Source organism: Eufriesea mexicana, unplaced genomic scaffold, assembly GCF_001483705.2.
Source record: "Eufriesea mexicana isolate 0111107269 unplaced genomic scaffold, ASM148370v2 scaffold7348, whole genome shotgun sequence".
Taxonomy (NCBI): Eukaryota; Metazoa; Arthropoda; class Insecta; order Hymenoptera; family Apidae; genus Eufriesea; species Eufriesea mexicana.
Window position 1 is genome coordinate 44,275 of NW_016915156.1, and position 18,060 is coordinate 62,334.

Here is an 18,060-nt window from a genome sequence, read left to right on the forward strand (position 1 = left end):
GTTTTGTTTCGTCGATGACGAACCCTTGAGAATTCGGCGTTCAATTGTCACCAGTTGATCAGTCACAAGGTTAAACCTAACGCTATGAGATTAAGTCTCGGTACGAAGTTCGTGTCGTAATACGTGAGAGGTGCTTCGCTGCGAAACAATAAGTAAGTTACGCATAAAAACTTGGGAGCTATTGTTCGTTGCGTCGATCGACGATACGTTTGCTCGCGCGTAAACCTTCCGGTGGAAATAATTCTCGATAAATTTCGTTTGCAACGAAAGAACGAAAGGTTTCAACCATCGATCGATGCGTTCTGCACAATTAGAACCGTGTAAGGACGATGCGTGCAAATGAAAGATATACGCGTGTATCGTTTCATCGCGATTACAAGCGTTAAATCACAGAAGCGTTCAACCGTTTCAAGTGCGAATCTTTTAATCTTTTATTTGCATCGCTCGTCCGTTCGAAGATCGATTCGTAAGTGGTACTTTGGTGACGCTTACGGAACTTCTCGATCGTCGTCACGCCATCGCTGTTAGATACAATTGCGATACATAAGGCATGGTTAATAGACATATACGGGGAGACAATCGACGAGAAAGGAAGAAACGTGGAGGAACTGGAAATGAAACGGAGAGAGAAAGAGAGACAGAGAGAGACACAGTTGACAATTTTATATAGCGAACTGAGAGACGGGCCGAGGGAAGGATGTTGGAAAGTTGACACAAGTTTACCACCTTTTCATTGTTTAGTTACCATCGCGACTCGACTAAACCGCATTCCTCTATGTGGATTATTTACAAAAAGGCACATCGAATTGTACATACAATATACACGGGTACGACGATGCGAATAAAAAATAAAACACAATAAGTACTTCGAGGACCAAGTAAACGTCGTACCTATGGTTATCGTGTAACAGAGATGATCGCTAACACATATAAGTGAGCACGGTCAACGATTATAGATACATATACCACGTTTATCCGCGAGAAGTTGGCATTCGTATTACATTTTTAAGAGCAAACGAGATTCGGTTTTGACTCGTGCTTATATCGAGTTTTCAATAGGCCATTATCGTATTACGTCCGCGAAACGAGTCATTCGGTCTCGTCTGATCGAAACGTCGTTATACTACTGCACGCCTGCCACCGAATCTCCGGATGCTGTCACTTTGTAGACACGAATAATAACGGACAAATTATTTTGTAAATTTGTACAGAAAAAAAGAAACAAATATCACAATTCTGCAAGTTCAAACAACGAACGGAATAAATGTTTCTTACCACCCTCTAATTTCTACGTTCCGTATACACATAGTATTCGCTCGAATCAAGCACACGTTTATACTACACGGCTGCGGAGCGTTTCGACTGCAAGCACACCGTGCATAATCGACGTGAGCGACGTGTATCGATAAAATAAATAAATAAAAATACGTACAAAGACGCGGGTCGTCGACTAGGCACGAGAGCTTGGTTACCCGGTCGAAAAACGTCCGGAAGCCCGTTGAGCGGCTATTGCAAAGTATGTACAGACGCGCATTGCGAACAATTCGGAGCTTTGCGGCACGCATTAAGAGAGAGAGAGACGGAGAGAGAGAGAGAGAGAGAGAGAAAAAAAGAAGAAAGAAAGTAGAAAGAGAAAAAGAAAGAAAAAGAAAGAAAAAGGAAGAAAAAGACGTCCGAGATAACGCGACGTGAGTTTGAAAGAGAGTAATGTGCGCTAACCTCTTTCCCCTGCAGTTCACCAGGTCGGCCGGCTTTATTCTGTACGTGGTGCGTGAAAAATGGAAAAAAAAGAAAGTAGAAAAATATTGAAAAACCATTGAAAAAGTAGAAGTAAAAGGTAGTCGTTTCTGGTGGGATTCGAGATATCTGTAAGGGGGTTGTTGTCGGAAAAATTTGCCAGTGTACTCTCTCGTACGAACACAGGCCTCTTAGAGACAGGCCTCGATGGTATAAATAGCAGGGAGTGGGCAGCAGCGGCGACAGCTCCAAAAAATTTAACTAAAAAAAGTTGGTGTAGTCGCAAAATTAATATTATCGGCGTTCCATGGTGGTATGCGGCAGTATCTGCGTTTCCTGCGCCTAGGAATTTCAACATTCGGCTGGTTTTAGTTCATCGCTGTTAAACTGCTTTGTTTACATGGTATAGCTGTTTCGCGGGAATCCAATTCAAAATCCTTCGTGGCTGGGTCGGGCATGGGCGGTGTAAAAAATATATTTACAAAAAGAGAAAATATAGTGAAAGTAGTGGGAGCAAAAATCGAGGCCGTAGAAGTGAGAAACATATAGAGAAACATTTCGCAGGTAATGGTTTCGGGCAGGTAAGCTTTGTGTTATAGCGAACACAAATCTCACCTTAGGGTCTAACACCTCGCCGGGGCGTAACCTTCCCAACTGCAAAAAATTATAGAGACGAGGGTCAGCATTCTGAGAGTACTTGAGTTAGTTGCGCGAGGTCTCCAACGGTGTCCCTTGTTAGCGCAACGTGAGCTTACTTTATAGCGAATCGTGGGCGAACAACGTAGATGAGAAACTGAAAAACTTTGGACGGTAAGACGTTCGTCGAATGGCAAGTTCTAACGAGTGATTCGCGAAAATTCGCGAAAATTCGCGAACATCTGAAACCGAAGAGAATTTATAAAAAGACGTCTCTAGATGCGAAGCGTAGTTCGCGAGGTTAAAAACGTCGCGAAAATTATTCGAGGTTCGCCTTACCGACGTTTCGATGTGTCGAATTCGCTTGGCGAATCGGTGGCATTTTTCCTTCCGATTTGCTAGAAAACAAATTTGCGGTACACGAGGTAACGCGAATTTCGTAGTTAGTTGGAAGGACGTACGCAATATTTCGCATCGGACGTTAAACGACTGGTTGCCACGACGGTGATTTATCGCGTTCTACGTAGAGAGACCGGGAAGTATGGCGAGCGAATTTCTCTCTTCTTCGCGATCCATCGTCGTCATCGTGGTCTTCGTGAACGATCGGAAGGAGAAGATTCGAGAAAATCGGTCACGAAATCCGCAGCGTGTCCGCGAGATTCGGCTAGAAATAACGATAGAGCGTCCATTGGATCGAGATCGCGAACGCGTTTGATTAATCGACGGCAAAGTATTAAATGTACAGTACGATAAGTCAGAGTTGTCCTTCGCGTCCGGCAAATTGATAGTTTTATCCGAGCGTTGGCAGAGGGTAACAAGTGTTCGGGCCGCGTAAAACGCATTCCTACTACGAGTAAACGACACATATAAGCGTAAATACAGATACGCGAGTGGTATGTTTGAAAGTATCCACGTTTCACGTGCCGTAGATGTTTGTCGCTGGTCAGGGCATTTGTTAACGCCGATGCCTGTCCTTTCGGGACAATGTTTGCCAAAATGTAATATACGAGCCATAATATATGCCAAAGGGAATCCGAAACCTTATACACCAATGATTTAAGACCGGTAAAACGTCCGTTTCGCGCCAGACACGCCTCGGATACTTCTTTCGTTATTATTCTTGTGACTGTGATTGTTGTTGCTGTTGTTGTTGTTGTTGTTGTTGTTATTGTAGTTGTTATTATTGTTATTAATATTGTAATCATCCTCATCATCATCATCATCATCATCATCATCCTCATTGTCATCGTTATCATCGTCATAATCATTCCGAACATTTTCACGATTAACGGTATTAATATTAAATAGTGATCGTGGTCAATGATTGAGTATAGAGTGCTCAGTGAGACTCGGTTGCGACAGATCCGTGCCAGGTGCAGTGGTGCGTTGGTGCAATGGTGCAATGGTGCATGTTTCCACGTCAATAATTATTAATTCATAGAAGAGACGGAGCCGAGGTTTGTCTCGATTCGACGAATCTCGATGGAACCTCCGCTCGCGGCAACGATCTCGCGCTCGATCGTTTCCTTCCGATTCGAAATTCGCTCGAGATTTTTCCAAATGGATTTCGAGAAAACGAGAGAGAGAGAGGATAGAAAAGATACGCGTGCAACGTCGAGCGCGAGGTCGTTGGAAATGACGTGTGTCGGTAAGTAAATTGGCAGTAAAAGATAAAAAGTGATTGCGGTGAGCAGGCAGTATCGAACGAAGAGACTTTCCCTCTTCGTTCGATGTTCCAATAAGTGTTGTGTGAAAAAAAGAAGTAACGTGCGAGTAAAAGAACAAGTGAAAGTGAAATAAGTGCATTGGTAGTCGAGTAAGGTTGCAGACGAGGCATACGTTTTCCATTTCCAGTGATTTTCCTCACCTTGCGCTCGTCCACCACCTCGCCTGGTCGCAGCTTTCTATTCTCCTATGAACCAAACTCTCCTTTACTCAACTGTGTCGTTTCGTTAATGCACGTTTTGTACGCCCGCGAATGCGTTGCATAAACGCCTGCTCGTGCAACGAGGCGGACATTTGTCTTTTCGTCCTTTAAACACCCTTCCGCTTTCAGTCGGCGTGCCTAAGTCGGTGTTACTTTGCACGCCCGACCGGACGATCGTCGTGGCTACAATGTCTCGCGAAAGACGAGAAAGGGTTGGCATAGGGAAGATGGTTTTTCAGAAGCTGGGCTGTTTGGACGATTCACGAGTAGGATGCTGTACTAGCTTTGCTGACACTAATATCAACGTACACACCCGACACGTAATTTGCTATCGTATCGTAGACAAACACGTCGGGGGTTCACGTGATTGGACATCTAGCTCTAAGACTATCACGATTGGGATCACTAAATCACTGATGTTGCTACGAAATTGCAAAAAACTCCAACAATTCTAGGGCTAACCCCAGCAGTAGCCACTGATCTACCTACGCTTTTATCTAGTTCTGTACACGAGCTAACCATCTCTATGCATTAGAATCTTCATTTTCCGTACTTTTGTGGTTACTCGCGATCTCGTTTCGATCAGCGACAGGTAACTCTGCGCGTCGTTGATCCGTCGAGCGTTAGATCTAGATCTTCGACGCTGGAACGTGGTTCGTGTAAACGGATTCGTGGAAATTTCGATAGCTCGAGAGAACAAGTTTCGAGGTCGCGAGTAACCTGCGAGTGTTCCGCTCGAAACGGTCGATTTGCTCCGTGGAAAAGCCCACTTTCCGTCCACGGTGAACGTATTTCGCGTATCCTTTGACAGGTTTGTCCGTCGTCGTTTATGATCTATCACCCCGATTTCAGCATTTGGACACGCCCCCAGTCGGCTCTCGCGAATCAAAAATTAGTAATGAGTAATTGCACGAAAATAGGCCCGAACGCGTTTATTTCTGGGAGGGTATTAGACATCACGGGCTATTAAGAACATTGCTTGGCAATTTGACAAAGAGACCTTTGATTAACGAGTTTCGCGATAAAATTCGTTACCAATCCGAACGGCCCGATCTTTCGTCGCCCAGACAGACCCCTCCCGGAGCAAATCGCTTTGCTTTTCGAGTCGGAGCGGCTGCGAGGGTATCCATTTCGTCGACGATCGCTCGACAGGAGTAATCGAGGATGGAAATTCCCAAAGTTCCCAAAATTTCCGGAAATAGACATCGAACGATATCGTTCTCGAACCCGATACCTTCGCAGCTCTTCACTCGATTATCCAAAAGTGTAGCCGATATACCTTGGATGAACACGGTCCGTAACATACCTCGTCACTGATTATCAGACTGGGTCTGCGACCCAATTCTTCGGGCGGTATCAAGGAGCCCCGTCGACTGGTTGTACCGCTACCGGGTATCAGAGAACTCTTTCTGCTTCCAGCCGGGGTCACGTCTTTGATCACTTCGATCTTCGGTGTCTCCGGTGCTTTGATCTCTGGCACCTTCGGCTAAGCACGCGAGAAAACAAACGATCAGTTTCGCTCTGCGTTTTACGTTAATTAAGGCGAAAGAACAAGCGATAGCTAAAAGCGTTTGACCGTTTCGACTCGAAACGTGAACCGTCACTTCGATAGGCATACGCGTTCAAACGAGAAGAATTTCGACGGAACGAAGAAAATTCGGGACAAAGGGAGAGGATCGGCGAAGGCTGGTCGATCGGATTTACCAGGAATCGATAACCGCTGAAAGGTGTGCGCTCGTCGACGACTCCTAGGACGCGATCGCGATCGCGATCGTGCTGAGATTAAGACTGAATCGAGGCTGAATCGAGACTGATCTCTCGAATTGCCCGAGAGAAATCAAAGCGAAGAGATATGGTCGGGCACGGGCGGGACGCAATAAGACCGAAAATAGCGATCGACATTTTCTCCATCCTAATTTTCAAGTCGAAAAATCAGGGAACCGAGGGGGGTGATATACGAGCAGTTATTTGCCAAAATTCTTCCCCCTCTTTCGCCGGTATCCGGATGTAGAGTGGTGGTGGGCATAGCGAACGGGGGTATTCATCGGTTGCCAAACGGTGATATTATTCGTTAGATTATTAGTCCTAGTATACGAGCGTGTTGCGTTAATTACGTTTATGCGAATCGAACCGAAGGATTACCGAGGTATTTGCGTCGGCGATCTTTTATCAACGGAAAACCACGAGCCGGGACCACTTGCCAATCTGCCAGCAAGGATTTCGAATCATCGCGCACTGTCTACGACCCTGAACGGTCCCCCGCCGATCTTAAATTTTGATTAATATTAGTCCGAGGAATGGCCGAGGACGCGAGAAAAATCGTCGTCTAAGCTGCGACTGTGACCAGCTCCTTTGATTTAATGGCTGCCCGATTCCCGCCGCTGTCTCCGCCATTCTAAAAGTACGACCGGTTACGAGGAAACGAATAAAGATCGCGTAATTGCCGCGATCATCACCCACGTTCGATCCTATCCGAGCTTACGAAATTTTCACGAGCCTCGATCGACCATACTTAGCCGGGACGTTGCAAAATTCCTACTGTCCGTGACGTAAAGCGAGGCAACAGCTTTGGCAGAATCTTTTCCTTATTCTTTATCGTATAAATATCGCATTAACGATCGTCGATTACTCACCTTAGAGTCGAATTTCTGCCCGTGAAAGGTCGCGTGGAAACAAAGATCATTAGTGACTCGATCAGTCGGACTTATCTCGTAAACTACTCAGACACAGGACTCGCTCTTACCTGTGTGACCGGCCTATCGAGCTTCGTTTTGTCTCGAGGTACGTGCTCCCCGAAATCGAATTCCTGAGGCTTCTCCAGCACAGGTCGCTCGTAATCTGGGATCTCTGGAAGCTCGTAGCTCTTCTCCTTCGACATTTTCGCAGCTTTCGTCTTCTTAACTTCGGTCTTCTCCACCTTTTCGGTTTTCTGCGAGTTAGAATCGGTTCGCCGTTAATTCCTAGCCAATATCCCAATTAGTATCGTAAGCCGTTCCGATAAGATAGACAGAGAGCGATAGATAGAACGTTGATTTCAGCATAGGAAATTTCAGTCGAGAAGTAGATATTTCGTACACAGGCAGAACAGCCAAGATACCTTAGAGATTGTTATTGTAGTTTGTGATTAATCCATTTTGTTAACGATTTACGTTATTTACGCCGAGCTTTCGCAAGTTGGCAAGAGTGAGAAGAGAGAGAGAGAGAGAGAGAGAGAGAGAAATAGAGAGAGGGTGAAGGAAGAGTATTCCAATCACGAACCTCTTATTGTACCATTGTTATGGACATCGAGAAGTAACACTGAGAAGCGTAGAGAATTGTCGAAAATTTGAAAGAATAGTGGCAGAATGAGAAGAAGTATATCGAATAATGTACGTTTCTTTTTTTAATTCCATAAGCGAGAGTGGAAAAGAATTTTTAATATTAAATAGAACGATCGTGAAGTCGAGAATAAGTAGACAGCCATGATGTAAATGTTGAACGCGTGAATGCATAGGTAAGAGAGAGAAAGAAGATGAGAAAGAGAGAGAGAGAGAGAGAAAGTATTTAGAGTATGTATACTTAGATTCCCTTTCACGGGAATACCTTCAAATCGGCTATAATGCCATTTTCAGATTTTTGTGGCGTTTTAAGCTCCCTCTGAACCGGTTTAAGTTGAACAGACTGAAAGTTCTCGGCTTTAATTTCGTATTTCGGTGGTTTACGCAGTCCAATTTTCTCCACGTTCGTCTTCGGTTCCACTGGCTGCATTTAACGTTTATCGTTTATTCGAAACAGTTCTCAACGAGAGCTTGCGAATACCGATTCGCGAATAATAAGAAATTACAAAGCTATCTCTCAAACACCCTCAACCATACTGATCATTTCTACTTTTATTACAAACAGACTACGAAACGAGAGATGAACAAGCTACTCACCTTCAGTTCCACTTTATTCAACGTCTTAGCTTCTTCCTCGATCTGCAATTTCAAAAACCAACGTGTTTCGATTAGCAACTATTCGATCTAAACGATTTCGAGGCTTCGTTCAGCTGTCACTCACCTTCACCCCAGGCTTCAGACTCAATTTTCTGCCCGGCTCCTCCGCCTGTAAGGAAACGAAAGAAAAGAACATTTGAGAAAATCTTCCACGACATTTTGGAAATTATTACACGCGGAAAATCGACATTCGATGAGCTGTTATGTCTCTGGTTACGATGATTCGATCTTAGTAGCGGCTGCGAATAGATCGTGGTTACGTTGTTCGTTATGATGGCTCGATTTAGTTGTCGCTGAAAAATGATTCATTCGGTCTGTGAGATGAAGAATCGAAGTAAAGAAGTTACGCAGCCTGTGCGAACAGATACGACGAGTGCTATGATTAGGAGTGTCATGTTTTCAGCGAGTTGTGTTATGCGCGCGAGGGAGAAGAATTTCGTGTACCTTCGGGGGCTCGGGTTTACCAAGCGTGGTTTTAGGTTTCGGGGCAGGTTCCACCTTCTACAATAAAATATTTCCGTGACTATTCGTGTCTGAGTTTGCAGGGCGAGATATTACGACTAAGCAAAAAGGACGAAAAAGCGCGGACTTATCTACCTTAGGCTCCTCGGGTTTACCAAGTGTGGCCTTAGGTTTCGGAGCAGGTTCCTCCTTCTAAAAAAACAACCATCACGTGACTTTTCATGGTCGTGTTTGTAAAGTGCGCGAGAAACGTTGTAACTAAGCAAAAATGAAAAAAGGAAAAAAAATTGGCGCGATTTTGTGCGTTATACCTTAGCCGCCTCGGGTTTACCAAGTGTGGCCTTAGGTTTCGGAGCTGGTTCCTCCTTCTAAAAAAATAACGTTCATGTGACTTTCTGTATGCGTGCTTGTAACGTGTGTGCAAAGATTGTAACTAAGCAAAAATTGAGAAAAGAAAAAAATGAAAATTGGCCCGATTCTGTGTTATACCTTAGCCTCCTCGGGTTTACCAAGTGTGGCCTTAGGTTTTGGAGCAGGTACCTCTTTCTAAAAAAAATAGCGAACGTGTGACTTTCTGTGCTCGTGATTGTAACGAGTATGGAAAATGTTGTAACTAAGCAAAAATCGAAAAAAAAATGAAAATTGCCCGATTGCGTGTGTTGTACCTTAGCCTCCTCGGGTTTACCAAGTGTGGCCTTAGGTTTCGGAGCAGGTTCCTCCTTCTAAAAAAATAACGTGCGTGTAACTTTCCGTGTCAGTGTTTGTGACGTGTGCAGAAAACGTTGTAACTAAGCAAAAATGAAAAAAGGAAAAAAAAATTGTCCTATTTTGTGTTGTACCTTAGCCTCCTCGGGTTTACCAAGTGTGGCCTTAGGTTTCGGAGCAGGTTCCTCCTTCTAAAAATATAACGTGCGTGTAACTTTCCGTGTCAGTGTTTGTGACGTGTGCAGAAAACGTTGTAACTAAGCAAAAATGAAAAAAGGAAAAAAGATTGACGCGATTTTGTGCGTTGTACCTTAGCCTCCTCGGGTTTACCAAGTGTGGCCTTAGGTTTCGGAGCAGGTTCATCTTTCTAAAAGAAATAAAATACGTCGAGGGTAGTGTTGACACGGAGACTATGTACGTGAAAGAGATAGATAGTGTAAGGAAGATTAGCGTAATCTCGTGTACCTTTGTTTCTTCGGGTTTACTCGCGGGTGTTTTGGGTTTAGCTACAGGTTCCTCTTTCTAAAAGGCAATAATCTCGTGTATCGAATGTGTTGGTAATCCGATTATTAGAAGAAAAAAGAAGAAAAATAGCATTGTACGTGTTTTAGGTAAAAAATTGTATGATTCGTGTACCTTTGCCTCCTCGGGTTTACCGAGTGTAGTCTTTGGTTTGGTGGGTTCTGTTTTCTAAAAATCAATCGTATCGTGTGAGGTATTTGCGAGGTGAACATCGATAAATAGTGTATATGTGTTGTATACGTGTTATGTACCTTGGGTTCTTCTATCGTGGGTTTAGGTTTCGGTTCCACCTAAAATTGATACACGTGAATATCAAGTGTTGGGATCGGTTCGCAAAAATGAACGTGTATGCGCGTTATGTAAATTGTACGTGTACATGAAAATTGCGTGTTCAACCTGTACCTTCTTTTCTTCCTTTCCGACGGTCTTGGCTTTAGCGACGACCTCCTTCTAAAAAAGTATAGAAATATAGACGATCATTGCATTTGCAGTTGGCTGGCTTGATTTCTCTCGTTAGTACAGCAAATGGTTAATACGCTGAAATTCTCGAAATTTTCGAGGATATTATTTCTTAAGAGACACGTTTATGTACCTTGGTTCCGTTGGATATATTGTCCTTCGGTATCGAATCTAACGTAGGTCCTTCGTCCTGAATAATATTCGTACGAATGAATAAAACGTATAACAGGTAAAAAAGGTAAGATAAACAAATGGAAGAGGTGTAACAAATTTGTGTGATACTGTAAGCTACTCTGTTCTCTATTCCCTGTACCTTAGACCCCTCTGTTGACTTTGTCGACGACCTACGTCTTGTCAGTGGTTCTTTCTTCTAAAATTGTAAATGAAAAAAAAATATTAAAAAGAAAAGAAGAGACTTGTCGCGTGTTCGACGAGTTAAATCGTGGAAATGGAAAATCATAGTAGAAATAATTAATACCTTGCTCGCTTCGTCATGTTTGCGAGAGGTAGATTTTGGTACCGCTTCCTGTTTCTAAAACGATTAAAATTAGTTGGTTTTTTGTATCGGATTATGCTAAATTTTGATATCGTCGCGTGTCATGTATACTTATGTTGTATGTAGTATTATGTACCTTATCTGTTCCAATTTTTTTACGCACCGTTTTTAATTTTGGCTTAGGTTTTTCCTAGAAGAAATGTATTTTTTATACTTCACTTTAGCTTTCAAGATAGATAGGAAATTATTATTATTCTACCTCTACTTTGTTAACCGATTCGAGCGAGGGTAACTCTGACTTTTGTTTGGGTGTGTCAGATTTGTCGTTCGTTTCATTTACATTCGATTTCCAAGTGTCCTAAAAAATTTTCGGTTAATATACATATATATAAAAAAAAGAATAAAAAACATTTGTATTGAAAATTATCATTTTCAGCCATTGATGCATGTATGAATTTATGTACCTCTGGTAAGGTGTGTTGCATGCGCGATATATCTGTCATAGTCTTTTGTGGCGTCTAAAATAATCACATGCTTATTCGTTAATAAGAAAAGAAGAAAAAAAAAATAAAGAAGACGAATATTCTTCACGATTGAAATGCTAGTGGAAATGAATCATGTACCTCTCTCCAAATCGATTTAATTTCTGGTTCTTGCGGCCTGTCTGCCCAGATATCCTACAAATTGCGTATTCGATCATGTGTTTGAGTTCACGTTGATTTTGTACGAAATTTAAAGATAAAATTAAAAAAAAAAAGAAACGAAAATCTACCTCTATTTCATTGTTGGATTCTTGTGTGTACGGTTTGGATCTAATCTTTGGTGTGTCCTGTAAATGTGTATATAAAGAAATAATATATAAATAAAATACAAATCAAATGTACAATTCAGAATGTAACAAAATGTTTCATCTACGTGTGTACCTTAATTTTCTTAATGGGTTTAATTTCATAATCTTTCGGCCTATCTGCCCAAATGTCCTACAATTAATTTTTTCGTTAAAAAAATTTGTTTTTTGAGTAATGTAATGTATTACAAAAAAAAAAAGAAAATCGTCTACCTCTATTTCATTGTTCGATTCTTGTGAGTACGGTTTGGGTGTAATCTTTGGTCTATCCTGTAAACGCGTATGCAAAACAATAAGGTATAAATAAAATATAATTCGCGTGTGGTATCTAGAGTAACAAAATATTGTATCTACACGAGTACCTTAATTTTCTTAATGGGTCTAATTTCATCTTTCGGGCTATCTGCCCAAATGTCCTAAAATTTGTTTGCTTATTAATACCAATTTGTCTTTCCTGTAATGTTAGGTATTACAAAAAAAAAAAAAAGAAAATAGTCTACCTCTATTTCATTGTTCGATTCTTGTGTGTACGGTTTGGACGTAATCTTTGGTGTATCCTATAAACGTGTATATAAAAAAATAAGGTATAAATAAAATAGATATCGAGTGTGACATCTAAAGTGTGACATCTAAAGTGTAACAAAATATTGTATCTATTTGAGTACCTTAATTTTCTTAATGGGCCTAATTTCATAATCTTTTGGTACATCTGCCCAAATGTCCTAAAATTTATTTGTTTGTTAGTACTAATTTTTTATGTAACGTATTGTGCTGTAAAAAGAAAAAGGAATAGTCTACCTCTACTTCATTGTTCGATTCTTGTGTGTATGGTTTGGATGTAATTTTTGGCGTGTCCTGTAAATGTGTATATAAAAAAATAACGTATAAATAAAATACATATCTGCAATTTAGAATGTAACAAAATGTTTCATCTACACGAGTACCTTAATTTTCTTAATGGGTCTTATATCATCATCTTTCGGCCTATTTTCCCAAATGTCCTAAAATTTATTTGTTTGTTAGTACTAATTTTTTATGTAACGTATTGTGCTGTAAAAAGAAAAAAAAATAGTCTACCTCTATTTCATTGTTCGATTCTTGTGTGTATGGTTTGGATGTAATGTTTGGTGTGTCCTGTAAATGTGTATATAAAAAAATAACGTATAAATAAAATACAAATCTGCAATTTAGAATGTAACAAAATGTTTCATCTACACTAGTACCTTAATTTTCTTAATGGGCCTAATTTCATAATCTTTAGGTCTATCTGCCCAAATGTCCTAAAATTTGTTTGTTTATTAATACCAATTTGTCTTTTGTGTAATGTAATGTACTACAAAAGAAAAAGATAGTCTACCTCTATTTCATTGTTCGATTCTAGTATGTATGGTGTGGATGTAATTTTTGGTGTGTCCTGTAAATGTGTATATAAAAAAATAAGATATAAATAAAATACAAATCTGTAATTTTGAATGCAACAAAAGGTTTCATCTACACAAGTACCTTAATTTTCTTAATAGCTCTAATTTCATCTTTCGGTCTATCTGCCCAAATGTCCTAAAATTTATTTATTCGTTAATACTAATTTTTTTGTATGTATCATATTGTGTTATGAAACAAACATAGACTACCTCTATTTCATTGTTCGATTCTTGTGTGTACGGTTTGGACGTAATCTTTGGTCTATCCTGTAAACGCGTATGCAAAACAATAAGGTATAAATAAAATATAAATCGCGTGTGGGATCTAGTGTGTGACAAAATATTGTATCTACACGAGTACCTTAATTTTCTTAATGGGTCTTATTTCATCTTTCGGTCTATCTGCCCAAATGTCCTAAAATTTGTTTGCTTATTAATACCAATTTGTCTTTTCTGTAATGTGAGGTATTACAAAAAAAAGAAAAAAAAAGAAAATAGTCTACCTCTATTTCATTGTTCAATTCTTGTGTGTACGGTTTGGACATAATCTTTGGTTTGTCCTGCAAACGTATATATAAAAAGATAGCGTATAAATAAAGTACAAATCTGAAATTTAGAATGTAACAAAATATTTCATCTACACGTGTACCTTAATTTTCTTAATGGGCCTAATTTCATTATCTTTTGGCCTGTCTGCCCAAATGTCCTAAAATTTATTTGTTTATTAATACCAATTTGTCTTTTGTGTAATGTAATATATTACAAAAAAAAAGAAAATGGTCTACCTCTATTTCATTGTTCGATTCTTGTGTGTATGGTGTGGATGTAATCTTTGGTGTGTCCTGTAAAGGTGTACGTAAAACAATAAGGTTTAAATAAAATATAAATCGAGTGTGGTATCTAGAGTGTAACAAAATATTGTATCTACACGAGTACCTTAATTTTCTTAATGGGTTTAATCTCATCTTTCAGTCTATCTGCCCAAATGTCCTAAAATTTATTTATTCGTTAATGCTAATTCTTTTTTATGTAACATATTGTGCTGTGAAAATGAAAATAGGCTACCTCTATTTCATTATTCGATTCTTGTGTGTACGGTTTGGACGTAATCTTTGGTCTATCCTGTAAACGCGTATGCAAAACAATAAGGTATAAATAAAATGGATATCGAGTGTGGCATCTAAACTGTAACAAAATATTGTATCTATTTGAGTACCTTCATTTTCTTAATGGGCCTAATTTCATTATCTTTTGGCCTGTCTACCCAAATGTCCTAAAATTTATTTGTTTATTAATACCAATTTGTCTTTTGTGTAATGTAATGTACTACAAAAAGAAGAAAATAGTCTACCTCTATTTCATTGTTCGATTCTTGTGTGTACGGTTTGGACGTAATCTTTGGTGTATCCTGTAAATGTGTATATAAAAAAATAAGATATAAATAAAATATAAATCGAGTGTGGTATCTAGAGTGTAACGAAATATTGTATCCTCACGAGTACCTTAATTTTCTTAATGGGCCTAATTTCATAATCTTTCGGCCTGTCTGCCCAAATGTCCTAAAATTTATTTTAAAATTTATTTCGTCAATACCGTTCTTTATCTCTTTCGACATGATGTGATATGTACAAAAGAATAGAAATAAATATATAAACTACCTCTATTTCGTTATTCGGTTCGAATAATTGCACATGTTTTGGACGTAGTTGCTCCTATAACGAAACAAAGCTTGTATCGAAAATAAAATTATAATATAATGCGAAACGGGAAATGTATCGTATACCTCGCTGTTTCTGATTAAGTTCTTCGCAGGTAAACTTGATCGTGACACAATGGAAACCTAAAATTATTTTCGTTTAATGACTACGATTTGCACGTTTTTACCGATGGCATGAATGGAAGTATAATTGTATCGTGTGTTGTATACCTCGATATCTTTACTAGGCTTAATCACACGTGGTGCAGGTGCGTGTAATGTTGTAATTGTTTCCTAAAATTTCATCTTCATAAATAAAAATTCGCTTTTTGAAGCAACTATCTAGAAAAGTAAATTTATTTCTAGTGTACCTTATACTTATTAACCGGAAACTCGACGCGTTTAGTTTTATCAGGCCGAGGTTCTTCCTACAAATAATTTTGCAAATAAAAAAAAAATATATAACAAAGTTCCAATTCAGTGACTATCAATAAAATGAGGTCTACCTTGATGCTCGGTTTCTCGTGAAATTTGTGTATAACCGGTGGGTGTGTTGTACTCAGTGTATCCTACAATTATATTAGCAATTTTGTAAATAAAAAAAAAAAATATATAACAAAGTTCCAATTCAGTGACTACCAATAAAATGACGTCTACCTCGATGCTCGGTTTCTCGTGAAATTCGTGTATAACCGGTGGATGTGTTGTACTCAGTGTATCCTAAAATTATATTAGCAAAATTACGTGTCATCGTGTGATATGAAAATTGTTAATTTGATCGAAGCAGTGTCGTGTACCTCTTTCTTTCTAATGGATTTTATTTCAGGCTCTCTTGGCACCGACGCCCAGATATCCTACAAACACGAATTTTCATATACACTTATGTTCTTGACCAACATACTCGCGCAATACGGAGTTTAAATATCTTTTAATCAGCCGTTTACCTCGATCTCGTCATCAGGCTCGGACTTGTAATATATAATACTTTCTCTCGGCGAAATCTACAAGCAGCGAGTGTATATTTTAATTCGCAATAGATATAACAATTATTCACGATTAGCGCGAGTATTTCGCGTAAATTCGATGTGTTTTGTGTACCTTTATGTGTCGCGTCGATGTCATGGATCTAATCTTCGGGGTCTCTCTATCTGCCTAAAAATTGTAAATAATAAAAAAAAATTACAAAATTGATTTACTGGGAATTCCGTTTGTGTTTCAGATCGCATGGAGAATATAATTAAAGAAGAAAAAATCTTATGAGATGTGTAATGGTCGAGATAGAAATAACGACAAGGCTATCGAAAGTGCTAGCGTGCCAGTGGAACAGGTCTACGCTATGCGCAATGCGTTTCAAGTGACGCGACACGAGTTTAACACCTCCGCCTACGATATCCTGCGAGACTAGTGGTAAGGAAATCGAGATAAACACGAGGTCTCGAGCGAGATCCATGGTTCGTGGACAAAGTCCAATGTAAACACACGGCTCAGATTCTTAATTAATTTTCGCTGATGTTTCCCTATCTCGAATGCGTATCATTCTTCGCCTCGTTCGGTTCGAATTTGATCGTTGAAACATGATCGTTAAATTTCATCGATTAGATTATATTCCTTTCATTACGAACGTGATCTAAAAAGAAGAATCTAAAATAAGTTTATTGCTCATTCCGCGTGCATCTATTTGTAACGCGAACCTTTTAATATCTCGGAATGAAGTATATGTGACCTAGGCTACATTCGTTAACATTGATACATGCGTGTCACAGGTTCGCATGACTCTTATCGTTTTACGGTACTCGTTTGTACTGCTGATTACTTACAACCCCGAGTCAAAGATGGCCGATATTTTTGATCATTTAGACACACGTATACCACACAAACATCTGATATTAGACATCATTAGCCTTCTTAAGTCGTTCACGAGAAGGTCGGGTCCACACGTGATACTTACTTCTCGTACTTGACTCAGGGATTCCTCGACGTTAATAACAACGTTAATAACAAGAGCTTAACGAAGGTCTAAAGCTTGAGGTCTACGTACATTGCGAGACAAAAATATTCCCTTACCTTTTCGGCGGTTATCTTCTTCTCGACGATTGAAGATCGCCGGCTCTCCGTCTTCACTTCCGCTTCGGTCTGTTTGCCCGGGAAAAAGAGAAGGACGCGATTAGTATAAAAGCCTGAATTTTTGAAATCAGTTCTGCTATGGCGAGTTGCGTCTACGATAGTGGATATTACGCGTTTCGGATTTAATCGTTCAGTGCTCGTGTACCTTTTGAACGGACAAGCGCCGGGGTGTCGTGCGGCCATCTTCGAGTATCTACGTACCGGAAACAACGAGAGAAATAAAAAAAAAAAAGAAATAAATGGTTTGGATCTCTACTGCCAAGCGTAAATTACGTTAGAATAGGTGGAAGTATTAAGAAGCGAATACGAAATAGAATCTGACCTTTTCCTCCGTTGCCACCAAAGAACTTCTTCGGCTCTCTGTCCGTAATTCTTCCACCTATCAAAAAATAGCGAGAACGGTCGAATTAGGTAGATTCTTTGTTAATATCTTATAGAAGATAGGAAAATTCCGCGTGATGGTTACTTACTCTACTGATAGACTGCTTGCGAGACACAATTTTCTCTGCTTTAAGAGAAGCTTCCTGGAACAAAGAGAAGAGAATAACAGAAGTAAATAAGGATTTGTTCGTAGTATAGATTTATACGAACATCGTGCAACGAGTCGAGTTATTCTTACCTCTTTCTTTTCTTCTTCTTTCTTCGCTATCTTCTTCTGCAGAAAGAAATTGAAGGAAAACCAAATGAGATATGTACATACGTTTCAACTAATCGTAGCAAATTTATTTTTCGAATTATTACCTTTTCAACTTCCTTCTTTTCTTCGATTTTCTTCTCTTCTGGTTTCTTCTACGCAAAGGTAAAACCATTTCAATTCGCTTATCAATCGTTTAGATGGAAATAAGTAATCACGGTATCCTCACCTTGCGTAGTCTTTATGCACACGACCAAGCATACACCGTACATTCTTCCAAGTAAACTTAAACGCATGCGAATAGAATATACACTTTAAAATCAAACAGAAAGCGAGGATAGGAAAAGAAATTTTGTTTTCGAGGAGAATTTCATAGCCCAGCTTCTAAGGTTAGGATAAGGAAACTTAAAGCTAAAGCGT

At 39.6% G+C, this 18,060-nt stretch overlaps 1 protein-coding gene across 1 annotated transcript in view; it reads right to left on the reverse strand.

Moving 5' to 3' along the window:
- The window catches only part of bent (projectin protein bent), a 67,830-nt gene that overhangs the window by 33,488 nt on the left and 16,282 nt on the right, over nucleotides 1-18,060 (reverse strand). The window contains exons 16-37 of the mRNA XM_017907230.1: nucleotides 17,748-17,795; nucleotides 17,626-17,661; nucleotides 17,477-17,530; nucleotides 17,329-17,385; nucleotides 16,947-17,015; nucleotides 10,366-10,413; nucleotides 10,215-10,253; nucleotides 10,078-10,131; nucleotides 9,907-9,963; nucleotides 9,752-9,808; nucleotides 9,576-9,632; nucleotides 9,402-9,458; nucleotides 9,226-9,282; nucleotides 9,048-9,104; nucleotides 8,872-8,928; nucleotides 8,719-8,775; nucleotides 8,339-8,383; nucleotides 8,215-8,256; nucleotides 7,044-7,229; nucleotides 6,934-6,948; nucleotides 5,607-5,786; nucleotides 2,353-2,391 (exon numbers count right to left, since the gene is read on the reverse strand). Of these exons, the coding sequence (XP_017762719.1) occupies nucleotides 2,353-2,391; nucleotides 5,607-5,786; nucleotides 6,934-6,948; nucleotides 7,044-7,229; nucleotides 8,215-8,256; nucleotides 8,339-8,383; nucleotides 8,719-8,775; nucleotides 8,872-8,928; nucleotides 9,048-9,104; nucleotides 9,226-9,282; nucleotides 9,402-9,458; nucleotides 9,576-9,632; nucleotides 9,752-9,808; nucleotides 9,907-9,963; nucleotides 10,078-10,131; nucleotides 10,215-10,253; nucleotides 10,366-10,413; nucleotides 16,947-17,015; nucleotides 17,329-17,385; nucleotides 17,477-17,530; nucleotides 17,626-17,661; nucleotides 17,748-17,795 (1,368 nt within the window). The remainder of the gene's footprint in view (nucleotides 1-2,352; nucleotides 2,392-5,606; nucleotides 5,787-6,933; nucleotides 6,949-7,043; nucleotides 7,230-8,214; nucleotides 8,257-8,338; nucleotides 8,384-8,718; nucleotides 8,776-8,871; nucleotides 8,929-9,047; nucleotides 9,105-9,225; nucleotides 9,283-9,401; nucleotides 9,459-9,575; nucleotides 9,633-9,751; nucleotides 9,809-9,906; nucleotides 9,964-10,077; nucleotides 10,132-10,214; nucleotides 10,254-10,365; nucleotides 10,414-16,946; nucleotides 17,016-17,328; nucleotides 17,386-17,476; nucleotides 17,531-17,625; nucleotides 17,662-17,747; nucleotides 17,796-18,060) is intronic.